Genomic DNA, 22,500 nt, shown 5'->3' on the forward strand with positions numbered 1-22,500 from the left:
ACCAACCAACCAACCAACCAACCAACCAACCAACCAACCAACCAACCAACCAACCAACCTTACAACCAACCAACCAACCAACCAACCAACCAACCAACCAACCAACCAACCAACCAACCTTACAACCAACCAACCAACCAACCAACCAACCACCCAACCAACCAACCAACCAACCACCCAACCAACCTTACAACCAACTAACCAACCAACCAACCAACCAACCAACCAACCAACCTTACAACCAACCAACCAACCACCCAACCAACCTTACAACCAACCAACCAACCGTTCGTCCAACCAACCAACCAACCAACCAACCAACCAACCAACCAACCAACCAACCTTACAACCAACCAACCTTACAACCAACCAACCAACCAACCAACCAACCAACCAACCAACCAACCAACCAACCTTACAACCAACCAACCAACCACCCAACCAACCTTACAACCAACCAACCAACCAACCGTTCGTCCAACCAACCAACCAACCAACCAACCAACCAACCAACCAACCAACCTTACAACCAACCAACCTTACAACCAACCAACCAACCAACCAACCAACCAACCAACCAACCAACCAACCAACCAACCAACCACCCACCCAACCAACCTTACAACCAACCAACCAACCAACCAACCAACCTTACAACCAACCAACTAACCAACCAACCACCCAACCAACCTTACAACTAACCAACCAACCGTCCGTCCGTCCAACCAACCAACCAACCAACCAACCAACCAACCAACCAACCAACCAACCTTACAACCAACCAACCAACCAACCAACCTAAATTAAGTTTATCTCTACCAAAGTAGATTGATATATCCTTTTATCATTTTTAAAATACAATGAAGTCTCTCATCTTGACCATTACTACCCCACAGAAAACAAACACTGCATTTGTAACATTTGTAACATATATAACTCTATCTCTAAGTACATTGGTCTTTTATAGATTACCCACCAATCCGTCCATCCATTCATCAATCAGTCCATCCGTCCGTCCATCCATTGACCTCAACTTGTTCCTCGTCTCTTTGGATGAAAGCATCAGTAAAATGTAATGTTTAAAGTGCTGTACCTCCAGGTTCTGCATGTATCCCTCCTGCGGGTCGCACAGCAGGGAGGATATCCGATGGTTGCGCCTCATACAGCGGGTGCTGCTGTCGCGCCACAGCGGGAAGATCTGCCGGATCACCGTCATCCGCCCCAGTGCACTGTGGGTAAGCTCCAGGATCTCCGTGTCACTGATTTCCTGCAGGAGGCGGGACAAAGACATCATCAATGTTATCATATGATTAAATGTACATTTTAATCCTGTAACGTAGCTCTGTGCAATATTTAATGTTACCTCTGATATCTAGCTTCTACCACATTACATTCTACATGTTATACTTAACGGAATAACTTCTAATTTACGGTTATAATAGTACGTGCATGCCCTTTATCTCATAGTGTTTTATTTAGTTCATCTTTGCTTTTTTTTGTGCGCCGACAACTGTGTGAAATTTTTGTCAAGTTTCACTTTTATTCACGTTCATGTTTTATGTTTAGTTTAGTTCTGGGGTTTTCTTTTGATAGTCAGTCTTCCTCATGTGTTTGTTGCACATGTCCTCCCTTTGTTTCCCGGTGATTGTTTCTTTGCTTTGGAAACACAGTATGTTGTATCTCGTATCACAACCTCCAGTAAAGACTCTATTCTTTTACTACTACTACTACTACTACTACTACTCCCCTGTGGGACGAATAAAGGAATCTGATTACCTCATTTATTACGCGTTAATCAGAAGAGGTTGAGTGATTTCTGTTTTCCACGATACCAACTTCCTGATGAAACCAGATTTGTTAAGAGTTGTGCCACAAGTTAAGTGTAAGAGCGCATTTCACCCTGACATCAACACAGCACCTGATGAAGTAAATTATGTTTACATCCTTTGCAAAAATTAATTAAGAGCAGTTTTCTGACACAAGAAAATATATGTCAACAGACGCCATTAAATAGTTTCCTTCACTTATGTTGAATTGAGAAACCCAATTATTTCCCAGGGTGTAATTATAGATAACCTGAATCTAACACGAGCAGCATTACAATTATCTGAGGATGAAATTAACTGCTTGTCCTTTACACGACCAAACATAATTAGAGTTAAACAAAGACTCGTCTAATGTTTGTTTTCTTTACCATAATAGAAAAAGTACACTTTGTTTGATTCCTGTATTTAATGTCCCTCTATCCAATACAACAATGAGACAGAAGCGGTAAACACAAGTCACAAGGATTTGCAGCTCGTTTTAAAAACCTATAAATCTGTCAGGTTAAAAGGTTTAAAGTCAAAACAAAGTGTGATTCCAGGTCCTGTAATTACCGCCAAGACGTTAACGATCTGTCTCCGGTGTTTGCAGAGACGTGTTTCTTGAGTTTATTCCTCAAAATGTGAGCATCAGTCCTCTAACATCGTTCTTCCAGAGAGGCATATAGTGTGCAAAACAGGTTTAAATAATATATTTCTGAATTTTAAAATGGACCAGGGACTGAGATCTAACAGACCGGAGGCACAACAAACACAGCAATGTGAAGAGCATCAGAATATTTAGCATGGAAGATATTCCTTATAAAAACAATGTTTGAAAGGTTTTTAAAGGTCTTTTCAACAAAAATAACCGTTTAATGTTCATTTCTGAATTGAGAATATATAAAGAAAAGTGACCTGCACTCTGTCTTAATTTCCATTTGAAGACACATCCCTACTATCTAGCGTCTACTTGCTAATGCTAAGCTGAGAGAGTCAATCCAGTGACTCATATTCAAGCTGAAGAGATTTTATTGTTTTGTGGTGAATTCAATGGTGGATTTAAAAACATTGGTTGCTAAGTGTCTAAATGAGACAACTGAATGTCATCAAGCCCAACATTAGCCACATGAAGCTCAGCGCAAGTTCAGGCAGGAAGACCTATCACTCGTATTGCGCGTCATGGCAATACTCGCTCCCTTCACTAAAGGATAGGGAGCGCCACTCCCCACTCCTCAGCTAACCTATCACTTCCCTCCGTTCACAAGCCTAATCATCGCACCTGTTAATCCCTCTATATATGATCTCCCCTTTTCCATCAGCTGTCTTCCAGGTGTCAACGCGCAACCCTCCTCCACCCCTTCGCCTCCTGCTTCCAACTCAGGGCCAAGCCCAACCTTCTCCCTTCCAACCGGACCTAACCACTTATCACCACCACCAGTGTCTAGACCCGTGGGGGTTCATCGGAAACGGTTCTTCCCTTCCCGAATGACATCCTACAAAACCTGGGCCTAATCGCCAAACACCATTTCATTCACTTGTTATAAACTGTCATCATTATGTTTCATTTATATAATGTGACCCGATAATAAACATGTATTCCATACATCACGTCTCTCCTGATTGAACTTTAGTTTAGTGGTGTTGACGTGAAGTCATGTGACCGTGCTGTAGTTCCTTTATAGCCAGACATTAGCCACCTTTAGCTTAGCGGTGGTGACTTGAAGTCATGTTAATTTAGTCAACTACCCTCATAATAGATATTAAATCTATTCAAACTGCTTGATGTTCAGTATTAGACGATGTGATCCTTGAGGTTTTGTGAATCAAATCACATAAAGAATAGGCGACTCCTTTTTATGTGACTGTTTCAGCGCAGCCTCCCGGGTTCAGATGTCTCTTCTACATCAACATGTGTCCCCTCTTCTCCATGTCTCTTCTACATCAACATGTGTCCCCTCTTCTTCATGTCTCTTCTACATCAACATGTGTCCCCTCTTCTCCATGTCTCTTCTACATCAACATGTGTCCCCTCTTCTCCATGTCTCTTCTACATCAACATGTGTCCCCTCTTTTTCATGTCTCTTCTACATCAACATGTGTCCCCTCTTCTTCATGTCTCTTCTACATCAACATGTGTCCCCTCTTCTCCATGTCTCTTCTACATCAACATGTGTCCCCTCTTCTTCATGTCTCTTCTACATCAACATGTGTCCCCTCTTCTTCATGTCTCTTCTACATCAACATGTGTCCCCTCTGAGATTCTCTCTCTTTTTGATCCATTTCTATAAAAACCTGTCTGAAATTGAGCTGATCAGATTTTGGCCACTTTATGATGTCATAACGATGTTGTGTCTTGTGTAACCATTAGCCAATCAGCACCAAGGTAACCCCCCCCCCCCCCCTTATCACCTGAATCTCCTCCTAGAGCTCCAATGAGTTCTTTGTAACCAAATGTCTCTCAGAGGGGCGTGGGGAGGGGCTCCTTATTTTCATCTAAAGTAACAGACAGAGAATCAGCACTTTGGAAACAGGGCTGAAACAGAGGGGGTTATGGGTAATGCTGCAATGATCTGTTTGGTGTTTCAGCCAATCAGAGACAGGCTCTGGATATATTTGAGACCTGTGATATATTGATGAAGAGGAGGATAACAGGGGACCTTTAAACCCAGCCTGGAGGCAGCAGAGGATCTGAATGGATGTTCCAGTAATGACCTGCAGTCAGACTTCAGAGGGAGCTGAGGATCACGAGAGTCGGATAAGAGGTTCTTATTTTCTGAGAAACAAGGCAGAGTGTAATGTCACTTCCAAGAGGAGGTAATGTTAGGGAAGACGGGATGGCACTTCACTGCAGCTGATTCAGAAGCAATGAGGCTTCAGATGTGAGAAAACACGACATGATGAGCTGCAAATCTGCTGCTCAAGTCTTTCTGAGAAACCAAAGCACCTGGACGAGATAGATTAAAGATGGAGGAGCGACTTCACAACTCGCAGATCTTTAGCCACCCCATGATGTAATGGTTGTTCTGATGGTTGCAACAAATCCAATGCTCTGTGTTTCCTGGGTTTATCTTATGGAGGGCGGCCATTTATAGACTCGACTGTTCTACACTGTCATGCCTGCATTAGCTAAATGCTAATAGTTAGCATGTTGGAATTCATCTTTTACCCTAACGTAAGATTTTCTGCCGCTATTTGAGTTTGTTTCCGGTGAGAAATAGAAAGTCAAGGTTTTATTTTTATTTGAAATGACGTAGGCATTTCAAGCCAAACTGTGATTTTGATGCAACGAACCAGCCATTCACTTGTTGTTGGATGAATAACTTACAAACACTACTAACTACTAACAGACTTTAACCTAGATTTACCAAGTTGTTACGTATATCTGATGTAGAGCGGCCATTTTAGTCACACTGTCATTCTTGTAAAGCTGTACTTCAGCTAAATGCTAATAGTTAGCATGTTGGAATTCATCTTTTCTCCTAACGTAAGACTTCCTTCTTCTCTCAGGGATCGTGATGTTTGGTTATTGGTTGCTCTTGTATTGTGTCTTGATATCTGTTCTTGTTGATGCTACAAATGGAGCTGCTGTGATGCAAGATACATTTCAGACTCGATCCGACCATAAAAGTATTATCATATCGAAATGAAATAACAGAATTGACGCAACATAAATACAGCTATCATCGCTAAAACCTGCTGCCTGTATTACCCACAATGCCAACTGTTCTCTTGCTAATAACAGCTGATCCTAAACCTCCATTATGACTGATTCCTTAATAAAACACTAGTTCAAAAATAGACCAAAACACACCTTGTTTGAGAACAAATTGTGAAACTAGAACTCCATGGTTCCTTGTTGACGCTTGATTCCTAAAACATATATAATTCAAGCACAATGAGGCTTCCTTTGATCAATATGCTGCTCTTTATTCTAATGAAGGAGATGAACCCGGTCTGGACTCCATGTGTAGGCACCAGTTCATCAGTGATTGCTTTTCTTTCTAATCCCCGGCTCTCGTTACCTGCGGTCTAACGAGCCGTTAGCGTTAGCTCTGATTGAGCGATAAGGAGAAACAAGGCTCTGATGGATTTACCTGTCGATACCTCTCTGTTCTCAAAGCGTCTCATTTACATTTCAAAGAGAGGAAGTGGTGTCGTTAACAGTTAGATCCGTTTTCATCTCCAACGCCAACTGATTATCTTTTGTTTTACATTTACACCATTTTTTTAAATACAACCGCAGAACAAACGGACGTCGGAGCGAACAAAGACACACTGATTGGAAAAGCATGTGTGACGAGGTTGTAAAAAAGAGTATTTTCTTTGTGTTTCCAGGGGTCATTTCCTGGTCCTTGAATGCACCATGGAGGTGTTTAACGTAACAGCCTTTTGAGTGAATAATCAGAGCCTATTTATGCAGGCGTTCAATGCGTAAAATACGCTACGAGTTGCTGATAGGCTCCTTTATGTTTGCACAAGCAGGTGTTAGCACTACTTTGGTGCTTCAACAAAGTCTGTCGATTTTTAGGCATTTCTGATTCAACTACATAAAATATAAGGATAAGGTTTCTGTGCAACTACCAAACACCACAGTGAAGTTTAAACATGCAGAATATTGATGTTATATTGTAAGTTTTAGGACTGTATGAGCTCTAAGTATCAAAAACTCCAACGTTGGAAGAACTGTCTGATAGGTCTTTGAATGCATCGTTGAGATATGTAAGGTTACAGCCTATATATATAATTAGAGCCGTATATGCAGGCGTTCAATGTGGAAAATACGCTATAAATATTTGATTGACTCCTCTATGTTTGCAAACGCAGGTGTTAGCACTTACACATAAACACACTTTGATTATTGTAAGATTTGTAGGCATTTGTGATTCAATTACATCAAATATAAGGATAAGGTTTCTGTTCAACTACCAAACATCACAGTGAAGTTTAAAAATGTGTATATTTATTTTAGATGTTTAAGTTTTAGGACAAGACATCCTTGAACCAACAGGTCCAACATGCTGCAGCCAGAGAGCTCACTCGGTCCAAAAACACATGCCACATCACCCCGATCCTTTCCGCCCTGCCCTGGCTGCCTCTCCATCTCAGAACCCAATGCAAGGTACTGGTCTTCACGTGTAGAGCTGTCCATGGCCAAGCCCCGCCTACATCAACGACCTGATCCACCTCCACCCTCACAGCACAGCCCGGGCCCTGAGGTCCTCTGAGCAAGGCCTCCTAAGGGTGCCCCGAACCAGGCTAAAGGGGGACCGTGCCTTTGAGGCGGAGGCCCCAAGGCTTTGGAACTAACTCCCCCAGAAGCTAAGACCCTCTGCCTCAGTAAAGATTTTTAAGGGGCAGCTAAAGACCCACCTCTTCCGACAGGCCTTTGGGTCACCGGAGGAGGAGAGTTAGAGTTTACATGTTATGGTTGTTCTTTGAATTGTGTCCTGTGTACTGTAAAGCACTTTGTTCATCCGTGTTGAGAAGGGTGCTGTATAAATAAAGTTGTACTTACTTACTTACTTATATGAGCTCTAAGTATGGAAAACTCCAACTTTGGATGAACTGTCTGATAGGTCTTTGAATGCATCGTGGAGATATTTAATGTACAGCGTTTCCCCTCCATAATTGGAGCCTCTATGCGGTTTCAATGGAAAAACAGGCTTTAAGTCGCTGACAGACTGAAGATTTAGGACTGTATGAGCTCTAAGTATGGAAAACTCCAACTTTGGATGAACTGTCTGATAGGTCTTTGAATGCATCGTTGAGATATTTAATGTTCAGCGTTTCCCCTCCATAATTGGAGCCTCTATGCGGTTTCAATGGAAAAACAGGCTTTAAGTTGCTGAGAGACTGAAGATTTAGGACTGTATGAGCTCTAAGTATGGAAAACTCCAACTTTGGATGAACTGTCTGATAGGTCTTTGAATGCATCGTGGAGATATTCAAGGTTACAGCCTATATATATATATAATTAGAGGCTATGCTTTAAATGCAGGAAAACACGCTATTAATAGCTGATATTGTTCTTTACCTTTGCACAAGCAGGTGTTAGCACTTACACATATTTCCACTTTGATTCTTTAACAGGTTTGTAGACTTTAGGGCGTTTATGATCAACAAACACATCATTTCTTTAATCAAAATGAATAAATCTCAGTAACAAGAGTGTCACCAGATCTGTTTCAAATTATAATATTATTTTTCAATGAGGTTAAAATGCTCTTTAAACATCCTGGGGCCCCTTAATATTGATTACACTGGAACCCTTTTGCATCTTAAAAACACAAATAAACACTTTTGGTCCCAGTTTACGTTTCAGTTTTAGGTAAAAATAGAGGTTTGTGCATCTTTAACTTGGAATTGAGTGCGTATTGTAAATGTTTTATTTATTATCATGACTTGCTCTTATCTGTATTCAGTGATGTCGTCGATTGTAAATATTGTATAACAATGTTGTGGTATTTGTATGATTGCTTGTAGGATGTCTATCACCATGTGGCAAAGGGACTATCAGTGAAAACTAGCCTTTTGGCTCATTTGAGGACTTTTACATGTTTTTAATAAGTTGATTAATGCGAGTGTGTGAGTGTGTGAGTGTGTAACACTGTCCCTTGTTTTTAAAAAATCAATTCAATCTTTAACTTTTAATACATGCTATTTTTAATATCTAAATTCAAACTGTGGATACGTTTATGAAACTAAAACATCTGCTAACAAGCTGCTGCAGTGTAATCCTCATTATTAGAGTCGGGCTATTTGTTGTGTCATTTATTTATAAAGCCCAGTGAGCGGCGCGGCTCACTTCCCCTCCTTCTTCTTCATTTAGCTCCCGGTCTGCAGACATGATATTCTCATTAGCGCTTATTCTGCTGATTATTTGCTCAATTTAAAAAGTGAAAGGTCCTAATTATAATTCATCAAGTTCATTTTGGTTTAAATTGCTTGTTTTCTTTATTCATCAGAGCAAGAACAACAAAAGTCATTTAAACCGTGGATCTTTTCTTACCAACAAAGACGTTTTAAAAGCAGGAGGCGGAACGTTGAGACATTTCCTTACATTAAAATGATGTTATTTAGTTGTTCATAAACTGAGCAAGCACCATTAATGCAAACCTTTTGGCTTTTATTGTTAATTTTATTAAATTTCTAGGGAGATTTCGCTCTGCATCAGCCAATCAGCTCGCTGCACCCGCACTGCGAGGGGGACCCAAGTTCCCATCAGCAGAAACACGTGGGTTTGCTATCCTGGCTCCAAAATGGTGGAATGAGCTCCCCATTGAAATCAGGACAGCAGAAAGCTTACACATCTTCTTCAGACTGAAAACTCATCTCTTTGGACTCCACTTCCAGAGATATAATTACTAACAAAGCACTTATATACTAATAAAGGGCTGGCTTATCTAAAGCCAGTTGAGTAGCACTTGAAATGTTTGGCTCTATGAAACCTGATGAACTTATATGATTCTGTTTTCCTCTCGTTTGTATTTTGTTGGTCGAATGGACTTAAAAAAAGCCTCAGCTAAATGTAATGATGCCACACTCCTTCACCTCAACCCACCAGCTTCTACCTCTCTATCCCTGCAGAGACAGTCTCAGTTCCCCCTCCCGTAGCAAATAGCTAAATGTAATGTAATGATTGTGGATGAATTTAGTCGATAAATCGGTTTTGAGTCGATTAGCATGTAGCTTTTATTTGATAATTAATATTAGAAGACATTTTGCATGACAATTAGGAGAGGAACTGCAATATTTAGTCTAATGTTCAGAGTTTGGTGCTTTGAAGAAATGATTCAACATATTTATGGTCCAGTGTATTCACTAGATCACATGAGGGTCCAACCTCGTTAAACAAACGTATAAAGAAGATTTTTCGATGCGTTTTTCCCAGCTTGCAGGAAATCAAACGTTCACTTGTGTTTTGTTGGACTCTCTGCTACCCACAGTTTGTCCTGTGGAAATAGCCCTTTTGGTTTCAGGTGGTTTTATGGATGCTTCTAAACCAAACTGAGAGGACGACCTTCAGGCTTTATTCTGGAGTTCAAATGTTCTTTAAATCAAACACAGCTTATGTTGCGGACTCGACATCGTGCATCACAAACTAAATCTGTGAAGCAATGTGCAGACGACAGGACACCAGACATACTGAGGCTTTTCTGCTCTATGTCCAGCAGATTCTGAGCAGCAGTGTTTCCACATTGACTTTCAATACAACGCGTTAAAAAGCCAGATGACTTCCAGAGCATTTCCGTTTGTTTTTGTTGTGAAATGAAGGCAGGAAAAGGCTCTTATCTGGGAACTGAGAGGCTTCTCCGGAGGCTCTGTCTCTGCTGGAGGTGAAACTGAAATGAGTGGGTGATAGAAAGCTCTGCTGTGATAAGTCCCCCACACTGACACGTCCACAGAGCATTCAGAGACTTTAAAGGTTGTTAAATCATATTTCATATTCAACACGTCTTCAGTAGCGATCTGCATGTGTTTTCAGAGCAAACCGTTTCATTCAGATCCTGTTTTAAAGTCCATTAAAAAAAAACTCTGCTTTCTATCAAAGTCATCATTTAACTAATTACACTGTGAGGCTTTAATTAGAACAACTGATCAGAGTCCCTCGAGTCGCTCGCTCTCAGCTTTCTGGCAGAAAGACAGAGTTTCCGATCAAACAGGTTTCTTGTGTTTCTTGATAAATGAGCTGCTTTCATTTCAGAAGAACAATGAGAGCACTGTGCGGCGTCTTGTTGATTCTAATGGGAGCATCAGGAGACTCAGAGTCATTCAACTATATTATTCCCAATCAGAAGAACCTCATTCATCTTGGGGGGAAACAATCATAAATTAAAAAATGAGATACATAACTTTTAAATGTCCTATAAAAGATCAAACATTTTTTTAAATAAAATGTGATTCTAAATTGCAACTTATCAAAAAGATGCAATTCAATGCAACTTTAATGCAGTCTAAAGGTGTTCTAAGTGTTCATGATATAAAAACATTGGTTAACCCTTACTTATATATTATAAGTTATAAGTTTGTTGCTATCTTGATAAAGGATTTTTTGGCTGCAAAATCTAAAAAACATAAGATGGGACTTCCATCAGCCTGCAGAGAACATCACCAGGACGGAGCTGCCCTCCATGGAGGACCTCTGCTCCCAGCGGCTCAGGAAGAAAGCCCTCAGGATTATCAAAGCCCCCATCCCCCCAGCCAACTGTCCTGTCTGCTGCCGTCTGGCAGGCGGTACCGCAGCATCCGGACCAAAACCACCAGACTCAGAGACAGTTCATCCCACAGGCCAGAAGACTGTTAAACACCTGGACTTTGAAACAACATCCATAACATTCATCTGCTACGTAGTAATGATCTATCTATTATCTAATACATCATTCCAATAGCTTGCATCTAGAATCTTATTTCACTTTTTTAAAACTATTTTTCTTTTTGTATTTACTTTTTAATATTTACGTGCACTATATTTTTCTGTGTATCTGTGTTATTGTGTTGGAGAAGCCTGTGACCGAAGATTGTCATTGTCATAACTGCTCTGTAGCTATGTTCGTAGAACGAATAAAGAACATTGAACCTTGAACCTTGAACCTTGAGCCTTGAGCCTTGAGCATTGAGCCTTGAGTCTTGAGCCTTGAGCCTTGAGCCTTGAGCCTTGAGCCTTGAGCCTTGAGCCTTGAGCCTTGAACCTTGAGCCTTGAGCCTTGAGCCTTGAGCATTGAGCCTTATTGGACGACACAAAATTGAAATAGCTTCATGTTTGACAGTTCAGGGTCACAGGATGTCTTACCTCGTTCACGAACACCCAGTGACTGTCTTTGGAGGCCAGGTTCGTCTCCACCGCCTGCAGAGAGACAGACAGAGAGAGAGACAGAGAGAGAGACAGACAGAGAGACAGAGAGAGGGACAGACAGAGAGAGGGACAGACAGAGAGACAGACAGACAGGTTAATAAGACGCTCTGCAGATCGTTTCCTCTCAGAACATGATGTGGTGTTTGTTGCTTCGTCTCTTTGTCCCTCTCGTGCTTCCCCTTTGTCTGACGCTAAAGGACTCCAAAGAGACACTAAGGACTACAGAGAGACACTAAGGACTACAGAGAGACACTAAAGAACTACAGAGAGACACTAAGGACTACAGAGAGACACTAAGGGACTACAAAGAGATGCTAAGGACTCCAAAGAGATGCTAAAGGACTCCAAAGAGACACTAAGGACTCCAAAGAGACAGTAAAGAACTACAGAGAGACACTAAGGGACTACAAAGAGATGCTAAAGGACTCCATAGAGATGCTAAAGGACTCCAAAGAGATGCTAAAGGACTCCAAAGAGACACTAAAGGACTCCAGAGAGACACTAAAGGACTCCATAGAGATGCTAAAGGACTCCAAAGAGATGCTAAAGGACTCCAGAGAGACACTAAAGGACTCTATAGAGATGCTAAAGGACTCCAAAGAGATGCTAAAGGACTCCAAAGAGATGCTAAAGAACTCCAAAGAGACACTAAGGACTCCAAAGAGACACTAAAGGACTCCAAAGAGATGCTAAAGGACTCCAAAGAGACACTAAAGGACTCCAAAGAGATGCTAAAGGACTCCAAAGAGATGCTAAAGGACTCCATAGAGACACTAAGGACTCCAAAGAGACACTAAAGGACTCCAAAGAGACACTAAATGACTCCAGAGAGACATTAAAGACTCCAAAGAGACACTAAGGACTCCAAAGAGACACTAAAGAACTCCAAAGAGATGCTAAAGGACTCCAAAGAGATGCTAAAGGACTCCAAAGAGACACTAAGGACTCCAAAGAGATGCTAAAGGACTCCAAAGAGACACTAAGGACTCCAAAGAGACACTAAAGGACTCCAAAGAGACACTCAGGACTCCAAAGAGATGCTAAAGGACTCCAAAGAGATGCTAAAGGACTCCAAAGAGACACTAAAGGACTCCATAGAGACACTAGGGACTCCGAAGAGACACTAAAGGACTCCAAAGAGACACTAGGGACTACAGAGAGATACTAAAGGACTCCAAAGAGATGCTAAAGGACTCCAAAGAGACACTAGGGACTCCAAAGAGACACTAAGGACTCCAAAGAGACACTAATGACTCCAAAGAGATGCTAAAGGACTCCAAAGAGACACTAAGGACTCCAAAGAGACACTAAAGGACTCCAGAGAGACATTAAAGACTCCAAAGAGACACTAAGGACTCCAAAGAGACACTAAAGAACTCCAAAGAGATGCTAAAGGACTCCAAAGAGATGCTAAAGGACTCCAAAGAGACACTAAAGGACTCCAAAGAGACACTAAGGACTCCAAAGAGATGCTAAAGGACTCCAAAGAGACACTCAGGACTCCAAAGAGACACTAAGGACTCCAAAGAGACACTAAAGGACTCCAAAGAGATGCTAAAGGACTCCAAAGAGACACTAAAGGACTCCATAGAGACACTAGGGACTCCAAAGAGACACTAAAGGACTCCAAAGAGACACTAGGGACTACAGAGAGATACTAAAGGACTCCAAAGAGATGCTAAAGGACTCCAAAGAGACACTAGGGACTCCAAAGAGACACTAAGGACTCCAAAGAGACACTAAAGGACTCCAAAGAGATGCTAAAGGACTCCAAAGAGATGCTAAAGGACTCCAAAGAGACACTAAAGGACTCCATAGAGACACTAGGGACTCCAAAGAGACACTAAAGGACTCCAAAGAGACACTAGGGACTACAGAGAGATACTAAAGGACTCCAAAGAGATGCTAAAGGACTCCAAAGAGACACTAGGGACTCCAAAGAGACACTAAGGACTCCAAAGAGACACTAAAGGACTCCAAAGAGATGCTAAAGGACTCCAAAGAGACACTAAGGACTCCAAAGAGACACTAAATGACTCCAAAGAGATGCTAAGGACTCCAAAGAGATGCTAAAGGACTCCAAAGAGACACTAAGTACTCCAAAGAGACACTAAAGGACTCCAGAGAGACACTAAGGACTCCAGAGAGACACTAAAGGACTCCAAAGAGACACTAATGACTCCAAAGAGACACTAAATGACTCCAAAGAGACACTAAGGACTCCAAAGAGACACTAAAGGACTCCAAAGAGACACTAAGGACTCCAAAGAGACACTAAATGACTCCAAAGAGACACTAAGGACTCCAAAGAGACACTAAAGGACTCCAAAGAGGCCAGGCTGGTTTCCTAAGGGTTAAGGAGACGCTCTGCAGATCGTTTCCTCTCAGAACATGGTGCGTTTGCTGCTTCGTCTCTTTGTCTGATGAGGGTTTGAACAGTTCACCTCCCTGAAACCAAGCTGTTCTTGTGATCGGTCGTCCCGGCAACATGTCGAGCAACAAAAGCTTTCTGCACTCATAAAGCGCCCGAGGCTCGTCTGCTCCGACAGATGAGACTAATAACATGCAGCGCTGGACAGATGATACAGGATCGCACGTTCAATGCTTTATTCTGCACACAAACAGGGAATTCAACGGGAAGTCATCCTGATGCATATCGATGAGATGAGACCGTTCAACGGGAAGTCATCCTGATGCATATCGATGAGATGAGACCGTTCAACGGGAAGTCATCCTGATGCATATCGATGAGAATAGACAAAGTATGGGGAAAGTTGTTACTTTAAGACTTTTAGGAGGCCAGCAACAGCAGGCAGTTTGCTTTTCAGTCCAACGGTATACTGTTTGTCTCAGACGCGGAGGGATACTGGCTTGTTGTGAAAAGTAACTTACAATTCTACCCGTGGTATACGCTCAGTATATCACGGCTAAGAACCAATCAGATTGCTTGATTTGACTTGTCCGTTCTATAACAGGCTTTAATCAAAGAGTGTTAACGAGTTCCATCAGAAACCACAGAGCAGCCGCCGGTCGGTTTCATCAGAACAATCCTGGATTCATGTTGATCTAAAACAATCAGCTGTAATGTTCTCCACCTGTGGGTCCACCTTTCTAAATCATGATACATGTGTGTGTGAACATGTGTGTGTGAACATGTGTGTGTGAACATGTGTGTGTGTGTGTGTGTGTGTGTGTGTGTGTGTGTGAACAGGTGTGTGTGAACATGTGTGTGTGAACATGTGTGTGTGAACATGTGTGTGTGTGAACAGGTGTGTGTGTGAAGCATGTGGAGCAGAAATTAACAACGTAACTCATCATCATCTGAAGCTGTGTGGAGACAACAACAATTAAACAAGATGTATGAGAACAGACAGCAGGGAACATATGGTAGACACACACACACACACACACACACACACACACACACACACACACACACACACACACACACACACACACACACACACACACACACACACACACACACACACACACACACACACACACACACACACACACACACAGGTTAACTCGGTGTTAAGGCCACAGCGTCGCTCTGATAACAAACTTCACATGTTTTCTTCTTCTTCGTGGATATCTTACACCTGTCATCATAACCTAACTACAGGAACACACACACACACACACACACACACACACACACACACACACACACACACACACACACACACACACACACACACACACACACACATGTAATCGTGTAATGTTAAATAACATTATCATGCAGCTCCATTTCATTCTGGTTGATGTTCTGCTTCTGTGGGCAGAGACAATGATATGTCCGCCCTGCAGGCACCAACATGAGTATTGATGTGTGTGTGTGTGTGTGTGTGTGTGTGTGTGTGTGTGTGTGTGTGTGTGTGTGTGTGTGTGTGTGTGTGTGTGTGTGTGTGTGTGTGTGTGTGTGTGTGTGTGTGTGTGTGTGTGTGTGTGTGTGTGTCTGTGTGTGAGGAGCAGGAGACAGGAACTAATCCTTACATACTAAATAAAGAGAATCAATGTACTGAGTGGTGTTCAGACTCAACTAGCAGAACTTATGGACCTTGTTATTTTATGTTATGACTACAACTCTACTTTACACAGAGCGTGAAGCAGCACCAGGAGTGTGTCTCAGAACACAGAGAGACTCCTTTCGTAATATTTTATATGAACACAGCAAACATTGTGAGAATGATGTCTGTGACGATAGAGAGGTTGAGTGAATCAAAAGAGTTTGATCCAATAGCTCCAGTTCCCAGTCTTTATCTTAAGAAGGTAACGTACCCAAATATACGTTATTGAGCTTCAGGGGACGCTTCACATATTAGCGGACGTTAGCGCTCCAGATTTCAGGAGTTTTTGCTGAACGGACAAAATGAAGTCTCGAAACAACGTCGATTTCTTCAGATTTGTCCGTCACAAAGAAAATGTGTTCCCCTGTGCCCACTGAGGTTACATGCTGCATTCATGAACAATCAGAAATATGAGTTGTCCAATTGGTTCAATTCAAGTCACAGCTTGAGTTATTATTGTCTGATAGTTAGGCTTGATGATAATATAAATTAGATTAAACTCAACGTCTAAAGGTATTTTTGTGAGTCATGTTTTCAAACGTATTAATTTAAGTCTCTCTTATTATTTGTTATGTCAGTATCACGTGCATGGCTATGTGCCTATATATGGTAGATTGATAGGAAACAGCTGATGGAGATGAGACGGGGAAACGGAAAAGTCTTTTGACCGGGTTCTTCTTGTTCTTTTGGAGACTGTTAACATTTATTTAGTATGAAGAGAAGAAATGTGTCCTGCTGTTCCTACGCCGTCTGGACTAACGAATAAAGCTCATCTGACTCAACCACGTTCTCAGCTCATTGGTTTGGAAACAAAGAGAGGCGCGTCAAAACCCACAACCCCTATAGAGGGGGATATTAACATGTAGACAAGGATTAAAACGCCACCACACAGCTATCCCTTGGGCAGTGGTGGAAGAAGTACACTTTACTTAAGTAGAAATACAATGACGTTTAAATAAGACAATATAAGTCCTGAATTAAAAATGTTACTCTAGTAGAAATGAGGTCTCATCAAGTACTCCATATGCAGCTCTTTGTATATATTATTATACACATTATATTAACAACGTCTAAGGACATGTCATATCATTTCAATGTAATCTGTCAATCTTTGGCAATTTTGTTGATGTATTAAATAATTAATTATACATTTTTTTATATTTTTCCTAAATTTGCAACGACATTAGAAATTAATTTGTTGCATAGAAACATTATTTCTTTGCAGGTGTTTTTATTTCCCATTTCTCTGAAGCCCAACACGTCTTTTTTAAGTTGTAATCTTTACGGTGCGTGCGTTGAAGCTTGACGGTGGGCATGTCTGGCGTTCGACCAACAACCAATCACATGAATCTCCCGCCCAGGAGACACAAGCACGCGGTCTGATTGGCTAGAGCTTGTACTGGTATATGATTTGATTGGCTGGCGCTTCCGTCACGCCATTCAAAGCGAACGGGAAGCGTCTCCGTTGAAGCACGCACGCTGCCGTGTGGCCGTGAGTTAAAAGCTAATGGCGGTCATAGAGTCAGGGTTAGATAGATTATGGTCCATTTGACTTCCTGACTTTCCAAATAAAGACATATGCCTCCCAGAGCCAGCTCTCGTCGGGCTGAAAGGCAGACGCACACTTCTTAGTATTCTTGGCTTGAAACCTCATTTCAGAAAAAAGCACCTTTTGAACAGAACACTTCAAATGAGAGAAAGTGCAGGTGAGCTTCTGGTTCTCTGTGAACTTTGAAGAGGAAACGCCACGAGAATAAAAAAACAATGCGTGGAAACACCAGAAGTAGGAGTTCATCATTTACCTCTGTTATGTATTTGTTTGTTTATTTATTTATGGTTTTATGTTTTGTTTGTTTGTTTTTCAATAACAAATGTATTTCTTTATTAAAAAAAGGAAAAAAATAATATAAATGTTAATATTGTAGTTTTTGTGAGAAAGGTGATTCAGTGTGAAACACATCCCTTTGAAGGTGTGAGGTAGATCATTTGTTTGTATATCGCTTTGTGTTTATTAATTTGACTCTGCTTAATGTTAGAATAATTCTCATGTTATATTTTTGTATTATTGTTCACACTTTGAAATAAATCTAATCAAATCACAGTGAGGAGAACTGAAGTGCATCTTCTGGAAGCTGTAAAGAATAGCAGCTTCTTCCTGTCATAAGGAAGTGTTTCTGAAGTGGCTGTCTCCTGGTTCCTCCCTGTGGAGATATCCAGATCATCTCACTCTGAGAGGACCCCGAGGCGATCTGAGGACACGTTGACGGGAATACATTCCCCCCGAAACGCCTCGGGAAGAGCTGGAGGACGGATCTGAAGAGAGAGGTGTCTGCAACATCTGCAACATCTGAACTCAGCTGAGAAGAAAGGACTGAGTGGAGATAGAGAGCTGGTATTCACTAGAGGACAGAAGACGAGAGGACAGAAGACGGGAGGACAGAAGATGAGAAGACAGAAGACGAGAAGACAGAAGACGAGAGGACAGAAGACGAGAGGACAGAAGACGAGAGGACAGAAGACGGGAGGACAGAAGATGAGAGGACAGAAGACAGAAGACGAGAGGACAGAAGACGAGAGGACAGAAGATTAGAGGACTGAAGACGAGAGGACAGAAGACAAGAAGACAGAAGACGGGAGGACATACGACGAGAGGACAGAAGACAGAGGACAAGAGGACAGAAGACGAGAGGACAGAAGATGACAAGACAGAAGACAGAAGACGAGAGGACAGAAGACGAGAAGACAGAAGACGAGAGGACAGAAGACGAGAAGACAGAAGACGAGAGGACAGAAGACGAGAGGACAGAAGACGGGAGGACAGAAGACGAGAGGACAGAAGACAGAAGACGAGAGGACAGAAGACGAGAGGAAAGAAGACGAGAGGACAGAAGACGAGAGGACGATAGGACAGAAGACGAGAGGACAGAAGACGAGAAGACAGAAGATGAGAGGACAGAAGACAAGAAGATGAGAGGACAGAAGACGAGAGGACAGAAGACGAGAGGACATAAGACAGAAGACGAGAGGACGAGAAGACAGAAGACGAGAGGACAGAAGACGAGAGGGCAGAAGACGAGAAGACAGAAGACAGAAGACGAGAGGACAGAAGACGAGAAGACGGAAGACGAGAGGACAGAAGACGAGAAGACAAAAGACGAGAGGACAGAATACGAGAAGACAGAATACGAGAGGACAGAAGACGAGAGGACAGAAGACGAGAGGACAGAAGACGAGAGGACAGAAGACGAGAGGACGAGAGGACAGAAGACGAGATGACAGAAGACGAGAAGACAGAAGACGAGAGGACAGAAGACAAGAAGATGAGAGGACAGAAGACGAGAGGACAGAAGACGGGAGGACAGAAGACGAGAGGACAGAAGACGAGAAGACAGAAGACGAGAGGACATAAGACGAGAGGACGAGAAGACAGAAGACGAGGACAGAAGACGAGAGGGCAGAAGACGAGAAGACAGAAGACAAGAAGACGAGAGGACAGAAGATGAGAGGACAGAAGACGAGAGGACAGAAGACGAGAGGACAGAAGACGAGAGGGCAGAAGATGAGAGGACAGAAGACAAGAAGACGAGAGGACAGAAGACGAGAGGACAGAAGACGAGAAGACAGAAGACGAGAGGACAGAAGACGGGAGGACATCTGAGGACGGATCAAAGCTTTTTAAAACAGCTTCTTAAAGCGACATCATGCGACTTCACCGGAAAAAGAGCTGCTCCAAAAATAAGTTAAAGAAGTCAAAGTGTTTTCACTTGAGAGAAGTCCAGAGATCTGCTGTGTCTAGTTATCTGAGTGTGTTCACCTGGTGTCCCTGTGTTTCCTCCTCCCTCCTCACCTGGTGTCCCTGTGTTTCCTCCTCCCTCCTCACCTGGTGTCCCTGTGTTTCCTCCTCCCTCCTCACCTGGTGTCCCTGTGTTTCCTCCTCCCTCCTCACCTGGTGTCCCTGTGTTTCCTCCTCCCTCCTCACCTGGTGTCCCTGTGTTTCCTCCTCCCTCCTCACCTGGTGTCCCTGTGTTTCCTCCTCCCTCCTCACCTGGTGTCCCTGTGTTTCCTCCTCCCTCCTCACCTGGTGTCCCTGTGTTTCCTCCTCCCTCCTCACCTGGTGTCCCTGTGTTTCCTCCTCCCTCCTCACCTGGTGTCCCTGTGTTTCCTCCTCCCTCCTCACCTGGTGTCCCTGTGTTTCCTCCTCCCTCCTCACCTGGTGTCCCTGTGTTTCCTCCTCCCTCCTCACCTGGTGTCCCTGTGTTTCCTCCTCCCTCCTCACCTGGTGTCCCTGTGTTTCCTCCTCCCTCCTCACCTGGTGTCCCTGTGTTTCCTCCTCCCTCCTCACCTGTGTCTCGTTGTGTGATTAGTCTTTTGTGTATTTAAGTTCTGGGTTTTCTGTCTGTCTTGGTCGGTTCGTCTCGTGTTATGACTTGTTCTGCGGTGAGTGTTCTGCTCAGTCTTTGTTCAGTTAAGCCTTGAAATAAAGGAGTTTTTCAGTTTACATCTGCATGTGGGTCCTGCTTCATTCACACACCGTAACATCACGTCTCCAGGACACAAACTGTCTCAATGATTATGAGAAAACAGGATCATAAGATGGAGAACATGTCTGACTGGTTTCCCTCATGGAGTCTTTAATCCACAGATATCTGCAGTTTCCTAATGACCAGAAAGCTGAGTGTCTTGTTGCTCCATCAGCATGCTAACCTCTCGCAACGTTTTGATCAAAGTCATCGTAACAAATGCACATCTATATTTAGGACATGCAGGTGCAGTGTGTGACGTTAGGGATGCTACATCACAAAGACAAATACCAGAGCTTCCAGATGAAGTTGCTTTATTGAGCTCGTGGCGCAGTGTTTTATCAGATATGGTTTTCTTGCAGTAAACTTCTGAGTCTTGTCAGGAAGACCATCTTTAAATCACATGTTACCTTCTTACTACGCTCACCCCTCCAATCAGCGATCACCTTCTGTTCCCACAAACCAATCACAGCTCACCGTCAAACGTTTCCCAATCGAAAAGTCTCTAAGGATCTGAAGTTTCTTGCATTTCTAAATGGCTTTATGTCACAACACGATTGAAAATGATATTCATATCACATCAATGTCAGAAAGGAGCTTGGGTTAAAACCAACATACGTCCCAAAAAGCGATAAAATTACTACATTTTAAAGATTTTTAAACAATCCAGTTTCCACAAAAACAACTAGTTTGAATTTCAAACACCATTACATTCATCTGTGTATTCATATTCATAAAAGCAAGTCTCTCCTGATGGAAATAGAGAGAGTTTTCCTGCATCAATTTTTCTGAGAGTAAATATTTTTGCCGCTATAAATCCTTAATACTTCATGAGACTGTAGACTTGTGTATTTGAGGAAAACTACTTTATTTACGGTTTTGATGGTCAAATCTTAGTGGAACCATTGATATAAACTGTGAGAGATTGAAACTAATATCGCTAACCACAAAAAGTCTAACTTAACTTAAAGGTGGGGTAGGTCATTTTGGAGAAACCGGCTGGAGTGCGCTAGAATTTGAAAATACACAACCGGGAAAATCTGCCACTTCCTCACAGAGCCCCTCCTCCAACACACACGAACGCGCACATGACCAATGAGGGCACGAGATAAGTTTGTGCACAGATGGAAGGCTGACAGGCAGGTAGACCATCCAGTTATTTTAGCCGGCTCAGATGATTGGTCGTGCTTTTTACAGCGCTACGGCTTCACCTGATGAGATTATTTAATGGATCTTTTGTCAAAGCACTTCAGATATTCATTGCTATCTGGATGTTAAGAGCATTCCATGGAATATAACAACAAGTGTATCTCGAGCCGGTTTCTCAAACTTACCCACCCCACCTTTAATGAAAATAACATTTACATTTTGTCTTTTAAACCAGATTTCTGCAAATTCTGTGCAACCAGGACACCAAGGATTCTTGGCAATCAATATATATTATTACACCAAATATAGAAGTGAGCTTCCCTTCACCCTCTTCCTGCTTCAGTGTGTCTGAGAGTAAATGCCTCTCTGATCAGCGTGACAGCAGCGTGGAGAGAGTGAACACACATACATCAAATCAAAGTGCTACTGAGAGAGTGAACACACACATATCAAATCAAAGTGAGAGAGTGAACACACACATATCAAATCAAAGTGAGAGAGTGAACACACACATATCAAATCAAAGTGCTACTGAGAGTGAACACACACATATCAAATCAAAGTGCTACTGAGAGTGAACACATACATATCAAATCAAAGTGCTACTGAGAGTGAACACACACATATCAAATCAAAGTGCTACTGAGAGTGAACACACACATATCAAATCAAAGTGCTACTGAGAGTGAACACACACATATCAAATCAAAGTGCTACTGAGAGTGAACACACACATATCAAATCAAAGTGCTACTGAGAGTGAACACACACATATCAAATCAAAGTGTTACTGAGAGTGAACACACACATATCAAATCAAAGTGCTACTGAGAGTGAACACCTCATTGATCTCTGTGTAATTATTGCTGCTATTCAACTGTTTCTTGGATCAATGTTGAATCCTCTCTTATGTGCTAAATTAAACAACACCTGCACCCACTGCATGCTGGGAGGCTGCAGGGCACGATAAACCGATCAATAGAATAACAAATATCTCCCTGACCGATATCTGGATAAAGGCATGCACGATGGAGCAAACACAAACACACAAACAAACACACATTTAAAGAACTAACACCAATAACAACACATGTTTG

The 22,500-nt window shown here is 42.3% G+C and overlaps 1 protein-coding gene across 1 annotated transcript in view; it reads right to left on the reverse strand.

Annotated features, from left to right (window-relative positions):
- Positions 1-22,500, reverse strand: part of LOC307024818 (glutamate receptor ionotropic, delta-1-like) — a 558,994-nt gene that overhangs the window by 71,098 nt on the left and 465,396 nt on the right. The window contains 2 exon segments of the mRNA XM_079659241.1: positions 1,094-1,267; positions 11,596-11,649. Of these exon segments, the coding sequence (XP_079515367.1) occupies positions 1,094-1,267; positions 11,596-11,649 (228 nt within the window).

This window comes from Notothenia rossii, assembly GCF_949606895.1.
Source record: "Notothenia rossii genome assembly, chromosome: 11".
Taxonomy (NCBI): Eukaryota; Metazoa; Chordata; class Actinopteri; order Perciformes; family Nototheniidae; genus Notothenia; species Notothenia rossii.